At 43.2% G+C, this 19,313-nt stretch overlaps 1 protein-coding gene across 1 annotated transcript; it reads left to right on the top strand.

Moving 5' to 3' along the window:
* The first annotated feature begins 5,151 nt into the window (after positions 1 to 5,151).
* LKAAEAR1 (LKAAEAR motif containing 1) lies at positions 5,152 to 12,699 on the top strand. Its single transcript, XM_065413911.1, has 4 exons — positions 5,152 to 5,199; positions 6,669 to 7,001; positions 10,120 to 10,242; positions 12,637 to 12,699. Exons 2-4 carry the CDS (start codon positions 6,687 to 6,689, stop codon positions 12,697 to 12,699), a joined length of 501 nt encoding a protein of 166 aa, XP_065269983.1. The 5' UTR covers positions 5,152 to 5,199; positions 6,669 to 6,686.
* Positions 12,700 to 19,313: the final 6,614 nt, after the last annotated feature.

Here is a 19,313-nt window from a genome sequence, read left to right as displayed (position 1 = left end):
ACTAAAGAGGGTCCTTTTGCTATATGGAATCAGGGGGGTTGTTTCACAAAAATAGAACTTCTACATCTTCTAATTTGTGTTACCATTTTATTAACAATAATTAATTCTGTATTGCAAACAAGTGTGCTAAGCACTTCACAGAAGACTAAGACATGATCTCTGCCCTAAAGAGTTTATATTCTAACTTGTGGAAATGACAGAATGAGTGAGGGACACAAACATTAGAGAGGGGGTGGGGATAAAAAGGACTTATGAGTCAGTCACTTTAATGAATACCTGCTAGCCAGCTTCAAGTTTTGCCCAGATCTGTTGTTGAAAAGTTTCCAGAGAAGATACAAGGGTTCGCTATCCAGCAGCTCCCATTGTGACCCTTCTGGCCATATTTTCACACCCAAATGGCTGAGTTCTTTTCAAAATCTGGACACTTATTTTGGTGCCTAAATGGGAGCTGAGTTCTTTTGAAAATCTGGCCCTATGTGTATAGGGCTAGAATTTGAGACTTGCTGAGGACACCCCCCCCCCACTGAACCACTGCTCAGCCCATCTGACTCACATCATAAAAGAGTTGACAAAAATAACCCCGGCAGAGGATCTTTCTGTTGAGTTTAATCTGGTGACTGTGAGTGATGCTTTTATACCTCCAGAAAGAGGGACTTGACTTGCTGTCTAATTTTTATGAACAGGAAAACCAGTGTTGTCTTATCTAGGACCACAGGAATACACACAGTGACCAAGCCTGACCTCCTCTTAAGAAAGTGGCTAAGCATTAAACCGCACAGTGCAGCCATTATATAGGTCGAGAAATATGTGTTTTAACCCTCACTAAACCTATGTCAAAAAAGTAGAAACTTGAACCCAGAATGAAGAATTGCAATTGATGTTTGTTAGGCTGTGTCCTTTCTTTAGCAGATGTTGCATGTAGTTATATTTTATTAGGTGCCTAGAGATCTTAGAAAGTAACATGTATTCATTATTATTTTGTATTATTGTTAATATTATTTTATTGATACAATGCTTTTCACCATCTAAGATCTCAACGCACATTCTTGCTGTGCTACATACAAGTCGCTTCAGTGAAATGCAGACTCTTTGGGATGGAGCGCAGACAGCTGGCATGCAACACACTCCACAACAAAGATGGGAAGAAGGGACATTTTGGGCCAGTGACATTGGGGTGAACTGTTATTCTTTTGAAAAGGCTCATGGAGTCTTTAGGGCTACAACATTGAGCACATTCATAGTTTATTCTATAGGACCCTGGAAACATCCCTCCAACATGCAGGCATTCTTAGAGGACAGATATATTTCAGTCTTGTAGCAAAGGTTGAGATTTGGCACATATGTATCATTGTCATTGGAACATTAAAATACATAAACATATAGATCTGTACCAACTCTGGCTATGTTATGTCTTGTGGATTCAGTTTCCTGAATTTCTATTTGATGGGTACCAGTGACCTGGAGGTGAAAGTCTTTGTCAGAGGCCATATAAACCATCCAGGCCCACCATCATAAAATTTTAATCAACAGTTTATGCTTGGTGATTGGATTTTCAGGGTATTTCTGTGATCAAAATGAGTGTGACTTTATTTAAGAGAATTGACAGAAATTAAGTTTTTATACATTTGAATAATTATAGTCAAGAACATTCATGTTGTAAACTAAAACTGCTTAAGTTAAATAACTATATACATTAACTAAATATAATTAGAGAGAAATTAGCTAGATAGTAGAGCAACTTGGAAAATAAAATCTATATTGAGACCTACATTTTTTAATTAAAAAATACATAAGTATGTTTTCTGAAGTCCTTGCACACGTGTATATGTAAATGCACATGCAAAATATGTGTCTGTATTTGCATGTATCAGTTGTGTGCCCAGTTACTGTGAGTGTACATACAACTATAGTCATTGACCACACAAACAACCATTTATATCTGAAATTGATTGTCTGCATGTGCAGCTACTGCAGTTACACAAACAACCATGGTAATTGTGCATGCACTTATGTGCACTGTCTTCTTATAATCTATCTCATAATATTCTAAAAATTCTGTGCTTTCAAAACAGAGGTTTAGCGTGCAACTTCCACTAAGGTAAATACACGAAGTACAGCAACCATTGAACCTACCCATCATACCAATAATGCATGGGAAAGAAACAAGCCAACTACCTCTGTAAAAATGAATAATTTTGTTACATGTTATTACTTAATAATGGCAAGGGAAATGTTTGGATTCTGAAGGACTTGTGAACTTTGCCCTTTTTTTACAAGAGTTCCTGCCTTCTCTTTATTTTCTATGTTTCACACATGGAGTATAGTGAGCCAAAGAGATTTCAAAGTGGGTGGGTTCTACACCAAATTTCTCAGCTAGACTTCAAAAGTTTCAGTTCCTGAACAGGGTTTTGTAAGAGCAAAACTCTGAAGTAATATATTACAAGACAGCTTGTCTAGTTTTGGTCATAAGCCATAAAGTCTTCAAACAACAAACAGTTCATCATAATATGCATAGCTCTTCTGGCATCAGAAGATCAAGAAAGCATTGGAAGTAATGATATATTAACAAGAAAAAGACTTGTATGTGTTTAAAATCCCATTTGCAGCATCCAGTACCATCCTTAAAACCAGTTCCTCTTTCTTGTCAGTAGCATCCTGTGTGATTTCCTGCCATGGTTTTGTAAGAGCAGTACAAATGAAAGGAATCTTTCTTTCAAGAAGTCCATTTTCTTTTCTTTCTTTTCTCTAACTTCTTATTTTATTATCTTTAAAAAAAAAAAAAGACTTTCTGAGCAGTCTCCTGTGGAGTCAGACTGGTTTCTTTCTACAGTCAAAATATTTCCCCCTAACTTTCTATTCTATTCTATTATTATATGACCAGGTTCAGCGTACACAGGATAGTACACAGGATACAAGAGGTATAGCAAAAATACATTGTTCCTGTTAGAGAATATATAGCGTATATATACATATGTATATGTATATATGCGATACAGCATAGCTATGTTGTTACTACATGAATAGGAACTAATTTTCAGAGTTAAAAAATTCAGTGGTTTTACTGACTGCAAAAGTATTGGCCTTTATCTCACCAAGGAATTCTCACCTTTTGCTACTACAAAATTCCCTCCACCCCCAATTTTGCCAATTACTATAAAGTAATTTGAAACTACCATGTAACACTTCTGCTACTGCTAGGACACAACTCCTGTATACAGACACAGTAGGCTGCTCCTTCAAGACCTAGGGCCAAATTCTGAGGTGAGTTTACTCATCTAAATTGTTGTAACTTGACCCCTTCTTTTGGTTCCCTAAACATACATGTTACTCACACTTAGACTGCCTTAATTAGATTCCCTTGGACTTACTTAATGACTTAAATTCCCATCTGTGTTATATCCCCAAATCATATCTGAATTTAGCCCACTTAATTTGAGTATATTGAGCCTTCTTCATTTGAAAAGAGTGGGAACTCAAGAATCCTGGCACAGCACCTCCAACTGCTCCTGTTACTACTACAAACAATAGGTGTAAAATAAGTAAGAAAAGTAGTCCCCACTCCACAGTAACTTACACCTCTTTAAACATTCTTCCACCATGTTAGCATGGAAGTTAAAACATTTTACCTTCCTTACACTCACTTGCACATTAGCATCTGCATATAGGTAAATTTAAAGGAGTGCAACAGAATCTATTATACACCACCTTATACCTCTGGATATGCCTCTTGTTCTCAATATAGTGGGGGTTGTCTAGTTTGCTTGTTTGTTTTAGTCAAAACAAAGTTTAATGAAAATGCATCTTCTGAAATAAACTTCTGGATCTGCATACGGTAAGTGGAGGCTTGTTACATTCTAGTCACACGGCTGTCTGCACCAGAAGCAGACTTGCTCCTTACCGACATTATTTCCTGTGACAAGAATAGCTTCTGGTTACTGCAGACTGGCACAAATTGCTGGAAAAATTCCACATTCTGAGACATAAATGAGCACTAATCAACACTGCCCTTTGTTTGTTCATTATAGAGCTGTGTGCTAGTTTTGGTTCACATGGGTTGGTGTAAAACATTTTGCACTTCTGGTTGACATGTGGGTTCATGGGTACACCTCCCCTTTTTTTTTTTATGCCTACCTCAGTTTCACTGTATGTTTCACCCGAAACTGCCCCATTCTGTCTGGTTACAGGTCAAAACCATAGAAAATCACTGCATTTGGTATGATTCTCACCTGGAATCATAAACTGGCCCAGATTAGCTCCAAATTCAACTAGGTTTTATATAAAAATTGAAACTGGAAGAGTTTCATTATAAAACATTTGCATAAATCTAGTGAATTGGGTTTGGTAGTTATGGATTAACTTGAACATATCAGAGCTTCTGTTTGATTCAAATTGTATTCAGAAGTTGTTGAAATGTCCTAGTTTCTCTGAACTTCTTTTTCAACGCATTAAACATGAGAGCTTCTCATTCATGGTAGATTCTTTGAGAAGTGAGGGGTCTCTAAGTCAAGTATTCTAGCACAGCATCTCTACCTGCTCCTATTAATACCATAGATACATATCAGTGCTAGCTAGTAATTAGAGTAAAGACTTCTGAGTTGTAATCCCAACTCCACTTTTGATTTGTATAATCTTGAGCAAGTCAATTAACCTCTAAGCCCTCTGTAAAATAGGGATAATGATGCTTGCCTACCTCACAGGGTTGTTTGAATGATCATCAATCAGTTAATGTTTGTGGAACGGTTTGAATATGTATGGTGTTTGATGAGTGATATTAATTATTATTATTACAGGTAGATATATTGTAAATTTCTTTTCACAACTGGATTTGATGTCTAATGTCTTGTACTTTATTCATTGCTTTTAATCTACAGGATTATCTAAATCCTGATTTGTATGTTTTACATGTAATTACAGCCTTTTGAGGCTTTGACTCGTGTTTGGTTCACACTGCAATCTAGATGGCTGTTGTTTACTTCAGTGCTTGGACTGAAACTGAACTGAAGTTCCAGAAATCCTTCTTGGGCCAGATTCTCTGCTGATGTAAATTGGGGTAGCTCCATTACTTCAGTGAAGCTACAATGATTCACATCAGTTGAGGATCTGATGCCCTGTATCCATCCATCAATACAAGCTTGTACAGATTGCAGAGTGCTGATGAAGCAGGGGGGAAGTCCATCAGGATGTACGTGACGAGCTAATGTAAGCTATGACATGAACTATTAAAACACATATTTAAAACATTTTCTCCCAGGGATCCTTAGATCTTTGACCAACATCCCATTTTACTGCCCAGTTTACACACCCAAATTCAGATAAGACCCCATTCTTCCAGCCTAAGAAGGACTCACTTCATAGCTTGAAAACTTCAGTCCTTAGTCAACCAAGGGGATCACTGAGTGACGAGTTGCAGAGGTCCAGTACATGGCTCTGTAGTGCTGTCAAGCTCAACGTGTCTCCTACATAGCAGTGCAGAAGAGTACAGCCATTGGGCCGGTCTAAAACAGTGGTCCCCAACCTTTTTCGTCTGGGGGGCGCCAGACAAGCCACCGCGGACCATGGCCGGTGGACGAGCATCCGCCGAAATGCCACCGAGAAGCAGCAATGTCAATAGGCGTCACTGCCGCAATGCCGCCGACAAGTAGCGTCATCCAGAGGCGTCGCCGCCAAAATGCTGCCGAAAATCGGCGGCGACGCCTCTGGATGACGCTGCTTGTCTGTGGCATTTCGGCGGATGCTCGTCCGCCGGCCAGTATGCGGGCGCACATAGATGCCCCGGCGGGCGCCATGGTGCCTGCGGGCACCGCGTTGAGGACCACTGGTCTAAAATGTTTCTAAGATTGCATTAAAAACTGAACTAAGAATAGTAAATACTGGAAAACAAAAGGGACTGTCCTGACCCCACAATTGGCTCTCTCAGTATAACAGCAGTGATGTGCAACTCGCTGAGCATTTCTAAACAACACTCAAGTACAGTATTTAAGAGCTGCCAAGGAAATTGGAGATGCACGTGTAGCTTAGACAGATGGTTTTCTTTTATAGGAGAGAGAAAAGTACCCACCAAAAAGACAGATCAGGCAGTTGGACATTTAATGCATGAGTAGCCATAAATATGTTGTAGTGGCCAACACAGTGTGTGAATCTTCTCATTGAGGAGCAAAGGGTTTGAAGAATTGAAATAATACTGATTAAAGAAAAATGTGTAAAAAGTAGGGCTAGACCATTATGATGAAGATGTATTTTGCAAGAGTGCCTACAGGTCCCAACTGAGATCAGCGCCCGATGGTGCTAGGTACTACACAGACACACAATAAGAGACAGTCCCTGCTCCCAAGGACCTTGCAATCCTAGTAGAGAAGACAGACATAAGGTGAAAGAGAAGCAAAGTTAACTTACCCAGGGTCAAAGAGTAGGTGAGCCACAGAACCAGGAATAGCACCTAGATCTCCTGAGTCATAGTCCAGTGCACTATTTACTGGACCACACTAAGTAACCTACTGGTACCATTATACAGCACCAACTAAGAAACCTGAGTGTGAATCCTGCCCTCAGCCTGACACTTCCTAAGCCAGATGGGGCTTTCAGCACTTGAAGAGTGTAGGATTTCCCAAAGCACCAAGTACTCCTGACCTCGCATTGTTACAACTCTGGATTGTTTTCTTCTTTTTCAGTCTTAACCTAGAATAAAGATGACTGCAAGAGAAACAGCTACGCGCAAAGGGACAATTATTCCTAAATCCCGGAAGAGTTTACTTTCACTTGATGTAAATGCAGTGTCTCCACAGCAAAGAGAGAGGTATCTGGCATTTGCTGAGCCCACTGAGGAACCAGTGAAATCCATGCTGGCTTCAGACATTCTTATGATGGATAAAATTTCACACGAGCACTCCATGCGTGAAAGAGACGCAGAGCAAAAGAAGCAGGCCAGGGTCATTGGGCTGCTCAAGGCTGCAGAAGCCCGGAACCGCCTTCGAAACGTGAGACTCCGATTTCAGAACTTGAGAGTAAGTTAACCTCAAAGACCTTTCATCAACAGGCCAGGCTGATAGTGTGCGAGATGGGACTGAGGAATTGTAGGCAGCAAAGATAATTTCTTTATCATACCCTGAAATGTCACTTTTCTAATGCATACAAATTATTATATTTTGAATTGAGCAAGGGAAAAAACAAAATATTAGTTTTTCTCCTTCATGTTCAAAAGAGAGGAAATTTTTATCCAGTTGCACCTTCAAACCTGTTCCATGAAACATCCTGAAATGTGTGGGGAAAATTCTAACAGTCATCATCCATTTTTTCAGCTGACAAACTTTTCCTCATCCTAATATAGAGAACGGGGGAAAATGAAGATTATAATGGAACCTCAGTTGCAATCTTAACAATGGAGATATGGCTATTTCTCCATAGTGCCTTCTCTTAGAGGGTTTGTCTACACTGGGGCTGGAGATGTAATTTCCAGCTCAGGTAGACATACTTCTGCTAGATTGATCAGCAGAAGCAGTGGCATGGGCTAGCCATGCTGAGTACAGTACCACCCGAGATGCTAAATACACAATCAGCTGGCCTATGCCACTGCTTGTGGCGTTATGGCTACACTGCTGATTTTAGCGTGCTAGCTCAATTAGAAATTACACCTCCAGTTCCAGTGTAGACATAACCCATATACAGCTTTGACCACTAAAACGAGCCCATTTTCTCTTCTGTGGTCCCTGTGATGCTCCATTACATTCAAGTGCAGGAGAACATGCATTTAGGATCCATTTGCAAAATGAAAACAATCCTTTTGCTGAATTTTGGCCAGGACCTGCAGAATTGTGCGTGCATGTGGTTGCATGCCCAGATTTAAAATAAACCTACCACAGTTGTGTGTGAAGCCATGACAACTGTGAATGCAAATAACCAGCTATTCCTCTAGCTGATTATTTGCTTGTGTAGTTTCCACTTGTGCATGCAACCATGAAAATTGTCCGCACAGTTGTCTTTCTAATTGTCATTAGAAGATTCTAACTCCTAGAAGGAGGAGGGTTTATGTGTTGCTTCATATATCAAACTGGTGTTGGAAAAGATCACGTCAGCACACTGTCATTCAGTAAGGATGGCATTTTTTAAGTGCTCAAGTGATTTAGGAGCACATGCACCAATAAAGTCAATATGGCTTTGTGCTCCTAACTCACTTGGGTGCTTTTGAAAATCCTGTCCTAAAAGCTCACCATACATCTTATACAATACATCTCATCTCATCAAGTGCACTAAAGTAACTCTTCCCGTTTACAACTGCAGACTGGAGTTTCTCTGTTTATTCCCTATGAGAAAACCAATTCTGGAAAAGTTGCTTATTTTAGACCCTACAGCCTCAAGGAAGATATTTTCCCCTAATCCCAAACTAAATGATATCATACTTGGCTAGCACTGTAACCATGGTACTGAAGTTATTTATGACTCTGAAATTAATATATGCTATAGTTAGTAACAGTGGAACAGGGTTTCTCCTATACTACTGTCCAACTGCCTCTCTCCCCAACCCCAGGCTACTCTGGAAAGCAAGACAGACTGTCTCCAGAGGGTCTTTAGTTTGCAGTAACTGAAGTACGTTTTTGCTGATTTCCAAAACTTGGAAACACACAACTGAAGATGTGCAAAGATGCATCTTCTAAACATAAGACAGTGCTTGGCCGTGTTTTTATTGATCTTCATTTTGCTGGGAGATTTGTTTGCTTTAGTTTAGATTTTTTTTAAATTAATTTTAGTGTCCATGAATGACCCCGGAATGATGGGACACAGAACAAGGACTGGCAGCAGCTGGGCAAGCTTTCCTACACACTGCTCCTCTACCCTGACCTGGGGGGACCTCCTGCAGGGCGGAAAATGGATTTCAATCTTCTGTCTGGGACACACGCTAAAGCTGCCTACAAGGGATCCATTGGGAGTGAGGTCATCTGAGAACTGGACCAATATCTCCCAAATTGATTCCTCTGCAGAGGCACCAGACAAGTCCAAATAGAACCCAGCAAAGTGGAGAGGAGCAGAGAAAGCTGCACGATCCTAAATCCCGTTCTGGACATATGCTACTGATGGAGGTCAGGCAGCTCCCTGCTTCCACTGTGACCCGTACAGCAGACAGCCAGGAGAACAGCTCATGCTCAGATCTGCAGATTCAGGCACAGCCCATTGGCCCAAGCCACTTCACTCTGCTCCTATGGCTCTCAGCTCAGCAGTAGTAGCTCATAGGGTGTGCAGTCTTCTCCTGAGGGAGAGAATGAGGATGGGGAGTCACCACATGAGGAGGAATATCAAACAAGAGAAAGGGCAACAGCAACAACAATAGAAGGGAAAGTCAAGGAAAAGGAGAGAAGCAAAACAAGATCAGAGGGGAAAACAAAAGAGAGAGAGAGAAGGAAAGGGCAGAGAAATTGGGCAGCACAAAGAAGCCAGGCTGGAACACTTTGCTGGGGTACATTGTGTGGGGCACAAGGGCTGCCCAGTTCCTCTGTCCTCTCCTTATGGGGCAGTTTGAGCAGTCTTAGGGGTTACCTGTAACAAAGTAGGCAAGACACCCTCTGTTCTCAAGGACAGTTTTTGGATCCTGATCTGATTGGACATAGCTGATCATTTTTCAATACCCACTCCATGTACACACTTTCATTCGGGGTAGCACTCTCATTTCATTGCAGTTCCATAGCATGATAAACCTTTTAATGCCTTTCATTGTAATTTCTAAAAGCCTGTCTATAGAGCAGTAGGATTCTGATAGCCAAAGTAAATCCCTACCCATATTTTGGGGCTTTTCAACTATGCTGGCTTTGGGCCCAGACCTACTTCCACTTGAAGTTAATAGAAAGACTCTCTGAGACTTCAGTGGGAGTTAGATCAGGCTTTCTAAAAAAACAGAACCATAAAAAGATTTTTTGAGGGGGGATATGGCAGGTATTGTGAGGTTTATTTGTTTGTTTGTTTAATTTAGGTTTGTTTTACAGTCTGAAGATCAGTTTCCTTAACCCACCGGGCCAGATTCATCCCATTGACTTCACAGCAATTACCCTACAGATTTATTTGGCCCATTTTGGTCTAATGTGATTGCTTTCTTTATCCTTTGGTCTTTTGGGGTTTGTTTGTTTTTCACCACAGGCTCAGGAAATAAACCATCTGATATCCTGCCAGAAAACTGCCAGAGGCGCTGTGAGACTGGAGGTGTTTCTCCCACCCCGAAAGAACATTCAGAAACTAGCAGATAACTTGGACAGAGTTCAGGTATGTCTGAGCACATACCAGCAGTTAAACTGATTTCTTTCACTATCTTATCTGTCCATTTCTAGTTTTAAAGGAGAGGAGGGCTTAGCAGGCAAGTTACTCTTGGAATGTACTCAGTAACCCATGGCCAGTTGAACTGTAGATCATAAACAGAAATAGCCAGAGGTACATACATATTATTTAACTAAGTTTAGCACCAAATAAGTTATATTGGTTAGAGCAGGGAACTTGGAGTCAGGGTATCTGGGTTCTGTTCTTAGCTTTGCAAATGTCTTAATATGTGACCTAAGCTAAGTCACTTAACTGCTCTTTGTCTCGGTTTCCCCCCATGCAAAATTCACAGCTGTCCCAGGCAGATGAACTGAGTTCCATGGAACTCTCCATCTCAAAGTCTCTTGGATGAAAATGTAAAGCTTAGGTCCTGTCTGCTCTCTTTAACACCAATGATCTCTGTGCACTTTTCATAAGACTCAGCAGGCCACTGTCCTTGGCCAGAAGCTCTCCCTGATCTCCCACACAACTGTTTTTCAGTGCACTAAGCACCACTTGTTTGCTTGGCTGCACACTCCACCCTTGGGATGGGTGCAGCTTAGGTGGGTATATATAGTTTGTGAAACACTTTGGGATCCCTTGGGAAGCAAGGTGCTATATTAATGTTACTCACGGCAATATATATAATACATTACAGTTCTGCATAAAATTGCTATCAGACACATTAATGATAAATGATCTTTGCCCAGTTCCTGACTAATAATTGTGGCAAAAGCATTGGAAAACTGAGCAAAGTGGATTTGCTGCTTGCTGTCTGTGGCTGTTTATTAAAGACCATTTCCTTTAGAGTGACAGCTAAAATACAGGCTCTTACACTGGATTTGCCTCTGACTTTCCTGCCTGCACTCCCCTCCCCCCTCCGCCAGCATTTGTAAACATGTCTTTCTGCTTTACTCCTGACTGCCTTGAGCAGATTCCTGGGATGTTAATGCCAGATACAGCAGAGGCCTTGGAGTGCTGAGAAGGGCAGGCAGTCCCACAGCTGTAGCAAGATGGAACTGGATTGCAGCACAGAGAGCATGTGAACATAATGGAATAGTCTGCTAGAAAAGCCCACCCCAACCTTTCCAGGCAATTGTACCAATTTATAAGGCTGGCCTTAGCCATCCCAGATAGTACCTACCACCTCTCATTCAATTGGGAGCAGCAACCTGCAGTCATAAGACTGAGTGTTTTGAAAAACCCAGGCTTCCTTGCAGGCTGGAGTACACAACTGAATGGGAGATTGGTAGCATTGATGCGCTGGGGCCAAGTACCAAAGCTCATCATTAATGCTGGGAGGGGAAACGTGGAGTAACAGACACAAAAGCATGAAGTACTGTACAGTGCTAGAATTTGTATGTGTACCAGGGAACCACAGCCTGAGAGCATTCTGGATCAATGTAACTGCTGCACAAAAACAGGAAGCTGCCCCTCCCTTCGTCAGAATAGAGGAAGAGGCTGCATGCCCACATCTGTGTCAGAATTGTGTCAGTGAAACTGGGTGATGGTTCCAAGCAACAGGGCAGGGGTAAGAGCAAATTAGTCATTTCACCTTCACCTGAAACATGCAGCTGAAGAAGCGATAGTATGGCTCTCACAGTTTTTACAAGAGCACCATCTCTGGGAACATTTAAAACTAGCCTGGACAAAGCTCTCAAAAAACAGATTGCTAAAAGATTCCTGCACTGGCAGAGGGATGGACCACATGACCTAAAACATTTTTTCCATCTCTTAATTTCTGAGTGTGAAGTCCTGACCCCATTGAAGTCAATGGGAATTTTGCCATCGACTTCAAAGGGGGCCACGATTTCACCCTATGATTCTATGGAATACAGGCACTTTCATGCTAGGTCAGTAGTTTGAATTCAGCTCAGGCTCGTAGCAACTGACATTAGTTGCCATCTGACAGCTGTTTAGTGATCTATAGGAAATGAGTTCCCACACACCTCTCCTCCACATTCACTCCTTCATTGGCAGTGTCAGCAGGGAAGCCTATGATTAAATCTGTGTTGAGGTTGAACAACTTTTGGCTAGAAATGGTTCCTCCAGAAAAGGGTTGAGGCACTTTGGTGGGATAGTGAAGGGAGCATTGATTGTTATTGTCTCAATTTGACTTTTTCTGTGGATATAGAGAGGATGTCTACTGTCAGAATAACCCCTTCTAAGCATTACATCCATTACAAATAGATAGAAAAATACAGACACTTCATTTCTATTAGCTTCCCCTCCCCCCCCCCAAATCTGGCATTTCTCTCGCTTGCAGGTGTAACTTTTGAAATAGCATTTGATCACACATTGCTGCAGTGGACAGCTTTATGCTATTGTTCAGTCTTTCAGCTTCTTTTTGTCTTCGTTTTACAGAGGAGTAGAGTTGAAGCGATACTAGAAGATGAAAATGGCGAAATATTCATTAGAAGAACCTGAAACCTTGGAGGAGGTAGTTAGAATAAAGTACCATAGTGCCTGAACTGGGAGTGAGCCCCTAGGCGAGCTACAAGTTGTCTCAGCTACTGATAATTACTGTTCAATAAACCACACCAGTTTCTTCTCATGGGCATCCAAAGACGTGCAACAATTTAAACTATGATGGGCAGATCCACAGACCTTACCAAGAAACTGCTAAAGGAATGGAAGATTCAGCATGGTGGGCCAAATTCTAACTTCTCTTACACAGTTATAAATCCAGAATTACTCGACTGACTTCACACCTCTTACTCTGGATTTACCCCAGCATTTCTGGGGTCAAAATTTGACCCGGCGGCCTTCCTCAGTAAGGTACTTACTTGATTAGTTGGAAATAGGGACCCTTTAGGGTTAAGCCAAATTGTATGTATAACAATGACTTTCAGCCTTTACTATACATGAGTGAGAAACCTCAGTGCCATTACCAGCCTTTTCTTGTGGTGAGTCCTTGGCCTTGTAATTTTAAAACTGTGAAGTATTGAAATACTGCTTGCTTATATAGTCATGCATGCCTGTAATGTCCTTTAGCCTCCACAACTGATAGACAGTAGGACACCCCTGCATGTTTTGAGGTGTGTCAAATATCACCCTGTAAAAACCCTGCAATAAAGGTAACAATGGATGCAACAAAGGAGATGTGATTTCATTATTACTGCTATAGACTGAGATCCATCTGTGAAAAGTAATGCTAGCTTAGAAAAGTCCTCATTTCAATAGAAGTGAAGGAATGAAAAGACTGCAGTTAGTAACATTTACCATCAAACAGGGATGGATTTTTTTTTAGAGAAATAAAAGTCATCAGATTGAACAAAGTGACTGAAGATGAGGAAGTGATGCAGAGAGATTTTCTTTTAATTGAAGTAGAATAAAAATCAAAGCATATTGCAATAAGTTATGTGTTAGCTGGTTTATACAACCAGGCCTTTCTGCTCCCTCCCTGCTTGTGCCGGAGAATTCCTTCTCTTGAAATTTTTGATGGGCTCCTCTCTCTGATCCCTCAGAAGACCTTCACCCCAGATAGATCCCCCACACACCAATATTTCATGTCATTCCTTCCTCCCACTGAGACCTTTGATACTCCCCTTTCCCCCCTACATACCCACTGGGGCCATTTCACCTGTAGGGAGACACTAGCTGAAGATACCATACCTTACTTCAGAAACCAAACCAAAAATCCCCTCGTCTGTATGAGTGATACGACTCCCAGAGCAGCTTTCCTCTCTTCATCTGGTTGTGCGGATCAGCAAGGTGATTCTGGGCCAGCAGGGAGCTGTTGCAGCTGACAAAGGTTAGAGCAGCTGTGAAGTCTCTCCATATTTTGCCAGGGGTTGAACTGGTCCCTATCTGCTTCAAAGACTGGAGAAGCACAAAGTTGTCTTTAAGCCACCTCCCCCGGTTGGGGTCCTGCTCAAAGAGCAGCTTCGCCACACACAAAGATCTGGCCCCTGCATTCTATCCCCATCTCTGCGATTTCCAACTTCATTTATTCCCCATTCCCTGTGTCGTCTTGGGTCAATCACTTAAACTCTGTGCTTTGATCGCCTCCGCTGTAAAACAGTGCTAAGAACACCTACCTTTGTAAATCCCTTTGAGAGCCTCAGGTGAAAGATACTGTGGACATGCAGAGCATTATTCACTACTGCCCCTGCTAGCAATAAAATCAATTAAATTCTGAAAAGTAATACTGGAAGAAGGCTTTTGCCCTACTTCTATTTCTGACTTGCACTGACCAGTGTTACTTCTGTTTGATTTTGTTTTGCAAACAGAATACAGTTTGGAAGCTCCCCAACACAGAAAGCAATTCTTAGGCAAGTCACAATATATAAATAATTCTCTTGAGAACATAGCATGGGCTTGATTGTGCTACTGCTCAGCAGAGCTGATAATCTTGTTTCTGCCATGCCAAACACAGTACTTTGGGGCCACAGCCCTACAGTCTGTTCTTAATCCCATTCCTGGCACACAATGACCAGCCCTTCCTTCTCTCTGCAACTTTTGCTATACCTATTTTTTGCAAGACTCAGAAAACATTGGAGAAAAAACAAATCTTGTCAGTGTTTGTAAGTCTCCACTGGTCTTATTAGAGGCCCCCAGAGACAAAGCCTTTGGCTACGCAAAGGCCCTCATTTAATCCTCTTTCTTCTATGGCCTATATGAGATCTGCACTCCAGAGCTCCAAACTGTGGCATTATCTATGTGTTTGAGGGCCTGAGGACAATCTCTGCACCAAATTTTAGCTCTGCTCCTATGATGCTATCCTGGGAAAAGGATGGATTGTCCTGAGCTATATGTTATCTGTGACTGTGTTGAAAGGAGACAAAAAGGGGGGATGAGGCCTGGCCAAGCCTGGGTGCAAACATCCAACACTAAGTCACATCAGACCATCAGGAGAAGGCAGACAGAAGGAATCATTTGAGTGTAAGGGTCAACCTTTGCTGGAATAACTCTGCTCCTCAGCATCCACACAAGTAGTCGCCAGGGATTTGCCTGGCTACATACATTTTTATCTATCTGACTGCTAAATCAGAACCCCAAATGCCCAACATAGCACTACGAAGCTTTCTGATACTCCCTAGCGGACACTTGATCCATAAACAAGGAATGGGTTACACGGAGACGTACAGATAGTATCCTCCCAACAAACGGCTAGTCTGCAAAGATGCTTCCCCTGCACTGAGTGGATCTCAGACACAGAGACACGGGAGAATCTGACCCTCAATGTCTGTCTCTGAGAGCTAATCTACCATTTAATTATTTTAACCTGTGCACACTTCTTCAGTCCTTTCTATAACTTCCACTATCGTTGCATTAACTCAAATGAGGTGCTACCATCAAAGAGACAAATCCTGAAGCCCTTATTCAATTTTTTTCTCAGGCCAAACTTCCATTGGCTTCCGTATGAGTAAGGAGTAAGCAGACATTGTCTAAATGAGGGATCTTTCCTCTCAAGGTGATAAGAGCATCCATCCCCCGCAGGCATGCACTCAGCAGGAAAAATCTTACTGGATCATCCAGGTAGGATGTGTAAATGTAAGTGGAGGGAGGGTTTTTCAATAAATACCTTCCAGAGCAGAGCAAAAGCATTCTGTGTAATTAACTGTTTAATCCTTGTGGGTGCACAACCTAGAAACAAATGGATAGCAACTTGGAGACGTTTGCTCCTTCGGCATCTCTGGTGATGGTGATATCGCAGTGCTTCTCCTGGAGATGTATCTGGAGCAACCATTCTACGGCTTCTTTCTCCATCACACGCTGGTTTGCAGATGACGGGGGAAAGGATTCAGTAGGGAGTGGCGCCATGCAATTCAGCCTTGAGACTGGCTGAGTCTGTTCTCAGGTATTCATTGAAAAAGGCTTCCCTGTCCGTAGACATTCTGCCTGGAGTTACTGGAATTCTTTCTATATATGGAGAAGTCAAAGGTTCAGATGCTCTTTCTGTGAGCTGTTATTGTTATGATAACATGGTGTGCTTCTCTAGCACGCCTGTCTCTCAGGATCTCAAAGCATCTCAAAGGTCAGGTTCCACCCTCAGTTAAAAAAACCCAGTGTGATTCTGGAGTAGCTCCAGGAACACTCCACTAAATAAGAGTGACGGAGGCCAAAATTAGACCCTGCCAGAGGCTTCACAACACTCCCGTGGGGGAGATAAGAGATTTCTTTGGATGGCAAGTCCCTCATGGGGCACAGACTGTCCCTTCTTTAATGTCTACAGAGCGCCTAGAACATTATGGCTGCAACACAAATAATAACAGGCTCACTTCCCCCACCATGGAAATGCAGCTGGCTCTGGGGCGGGTATCTATAGCTGTTAACAGGAACAGCAACACTACACATCACGTACGCTTTCCTCAGATATTCCTTTAAAGCCTTTGGTTCCGTTTGCCTTTTCCTAGGCAAGGTCACGGGTGTCTATGGCCCCAGCACATCTGCCTGCAAGACGGTAGAATCTAAACAGTGCCACCTGCAACTCAGGCTAAGACTATGTAATTGTGAATGTTGTTTTAATGAACATTGAAGTCTTACCAATCCTTATATATTAGAAACGGCCAGCTAGCCAGCATGACCTGGAGATGCAGTGCAAAGCAGATGATAAAGCTGTAATCTCCAGTGGCATCAGGAAATCCCTCACAGGGATCACTCTCTTGGCTGATACAATGGGAGACTCGTCTAGTGGTGGAGTTGGACGACACCTACTGGATGTACTCCGTATTACAGCCCACAGCAAACCAATCCTGGGATGAATGCGTCCCCCTCCATACATGGTGTGGGGTGTGGATAGTGGTGGGTATTTAATTCAGTTACTGTGCAATTCCTCACCTCAACCCCCAGGTCAGCCAAATGCATTGAGAAACTTCATTGCAGGATGATGACAAGACTCATGTCTAAAAATACAGGTAACAAAAGAGAGTACTTTTTTTTAGGTCTTTACACTTGATTTGTGTAAAATTAGCCACTGGAGAAGATTTGGTTTTAGATACACTGGAGAAGATTTGTTTTTAAGACCCATGAAAAGCTGAGCAGTGCAGTTGATCACTACTTGAGTCATTACATGTGTCTAAACTACAGTAAACTATTATAACCTGTCACCAAACCTGCTCAGGTGAGATGTCCCGTTCCTTCCTTGATTCCCTTTCAAAACCCTGGTCAGCTTAAGTTGGGCTGTCCCAGAATTTACTACCAAATGTTCGAATTGGTGCTGTACCCTTCTAAGGGTAGGAAAATGTACTTTACTCCGTTATAGTTAGGGGCGGGGAGTGAGAAATGGTTAGCAAAACATCTAAGCCGAAGCAGCTTAGGACTCCTGGTTATTCAACGTGGCAATTGTAACTTAACAAAGATACTTTCCTTCCCCAGACTTTATGTTCTGAAGTAGATAATAAGGACAAGCTGCCTGTAGCATAAAACCGACAGGCTGCAGTTTAGGTTAGCTATTCAAACACAATGCTCCATTGTATGGAATTTGGGACCCCGTCCGACAGTCTGTCTACAGCGAGTGCTTTCCTTTTTTTTTTTTTTTTTTAAAAAAAAGACATTTTTAAACCAAATGTTATTGTTCCTTTTACTAATATTTCAACTGGGGGAGGGGGGCCTATGGACGAGCTGCCCCCAGCAAAGAAACACAAACAGGACTTGTTGGGGAAATGAAAAGCCACCAAGTCCTGAAGCTGCTAACAGAGCTTTGGACCAGACTTGTCAGCGCTTCCAGCTGAAATTAAATCCTAAAGCAAATCCAGCGACTGGGAATTGAATGGCGGGGGGATGGGGAGTGGCAGGGAACAGAGAGGCTGCCAGCTGCATCATTGAAACAGGGGTGCTTTGATGATTTGGGAAAGTTTATGTTGGAAGGGCCCAATCCTGCCCCCATTGAGGTCAAGGGGGGCTTTGCAACTGATAGCAGAATTGGGCCCTAAGGGACCAAAGATTCCCCAAGTGTAATGAGGAGGCGTGCGAGCGGATGGGCGAAAGGGGGAACAGGTAGATTCTGCTAGGAACACTCCGTCGAAAATATCCAGAAGCCTTGTCCATGTAGCAGGTCTGAGTGGCTAGTGCCTGCGTGGGAGCTGGGAGTCCTGTTACTCAATCGAGGGGGGGTCGCGTTGGGTTTTCACTGAACCAGGCCCATCGAGGCCTAGTTGAAACATTCTCTTAGCACATTCTGAGTGCATCTAAAACACTCCCCGCTCTGTCCGTAGCTTCTCCCAGGGAAATGGGTTTAAAACAATCAAAGGGGCCCATTTCTACCGCCGGAGGAGGATGCAGTTTTGATGCACGTTTTTCCCCCTCTTCTCCAGGAGTTTAATGATCCGATTTATAGTGACAAACACTCCCCATTAAACAAACCACCCTCCTGATACGGGGAAACCACTCTTCCTCACCGCCCCCCCCCCCCCGTATTTCCAGCCAATGCTGCCCCAGAGTCATGCCCGCTGATCACAACCTTTGCACTTGCAAAGCGTGCAAGGAAGGAAGGATGCGCTCTCCCCCCCCCCCCCCCCCGCGGGCGGCCAATGCAAGCAGAAAATGAATGCATCTCTCGCCGAGGGACGGAGGCAGCGTGGTCCAGCCGGAGGTTAGTGGCTTGCAACCCTGGAGCAGCGAGGGATGGAGGCGCCAACTTCGGGCAGAGCAGAGGATGCCCGGTTTGGCCCCGGCCCGTGCGTTGATTTTGCAAAGGAAGAGGCACTGGCGGCGGCGGCTCAGGGGCCGGCTGCAGAAGGCGCAGGAGCGGGGCTTGCCCCTGCCCCGGGCAGTGCCCGGGGCGGCCGGCTGCTTTTTGCTGTGAGGAAGTGCAGAAACGGCATGCAGTTGCTTTAGGAAGTCAATCGCAGGGGCCGGGGGACGCGTGCGCAGTGCAGCCCCTGCCAGCCTCTCCAAGCTCGTCTCTCTAAGGGTGTCGATTCTGGAGCTTAACAAAAAAGGGGGGGTGGGGGGGAACGGATGTGCCTCAGCAAAGGGAAGGAGGGCTGCGCTGCTGCGGGGGACTCGGATGCACAGATTGTGAGTACCCCCCCCTCCCCTTTGCACCCTGGCTCTGCAGCCAGGCTCTCCCCCCCCCCCCGGCTGCTGCTAGAAAT

Source organism: Emys orbicularis, chromosome 12 (genome assembly GCF_028017835.1).
Source record: "Emys orbicularis isolate rEmyOrb1 chromosome 12, rEmyOrb1.hap1, whole genome shotgun sequence".
In the NCBI taxonomy this organism is placed as follows: Eukaryota; Metazoa; Chordata; order Testudines; family Emydidae; genus Emys; species Emys orbicularis.
The sequence above is the reverse complement of the archived record's forward strand: the minus strand, read 5'-3'. Positions and strand labels throughout refer to the sequence as shown.

Bases quoted from the DNA above. Each gene is read 5' to 3' on its own strand.
- LKAAEAR1 (XM_065413911.1), top strand. From the start codon at position 6,687: ATGACTGCAAGAGAAACAGCTACGCGCAAAGGGACAATTATTCCTAAA. The intron at 7,002-10,119 runs GTAAGTTAACCT...TTTTCACCACAG, and splicing joins TCCGATTTCAGAACTTGAGA to GCTCAGGAAATAAACCATCT. The intron at 10,243-12,636 runs GTATGTCTGAGC...TTCGTTTTACAG, and splicing joins ATAACTTGGACAGAGTTCAG to AGGAGTAGAGTTGAAGCGAT.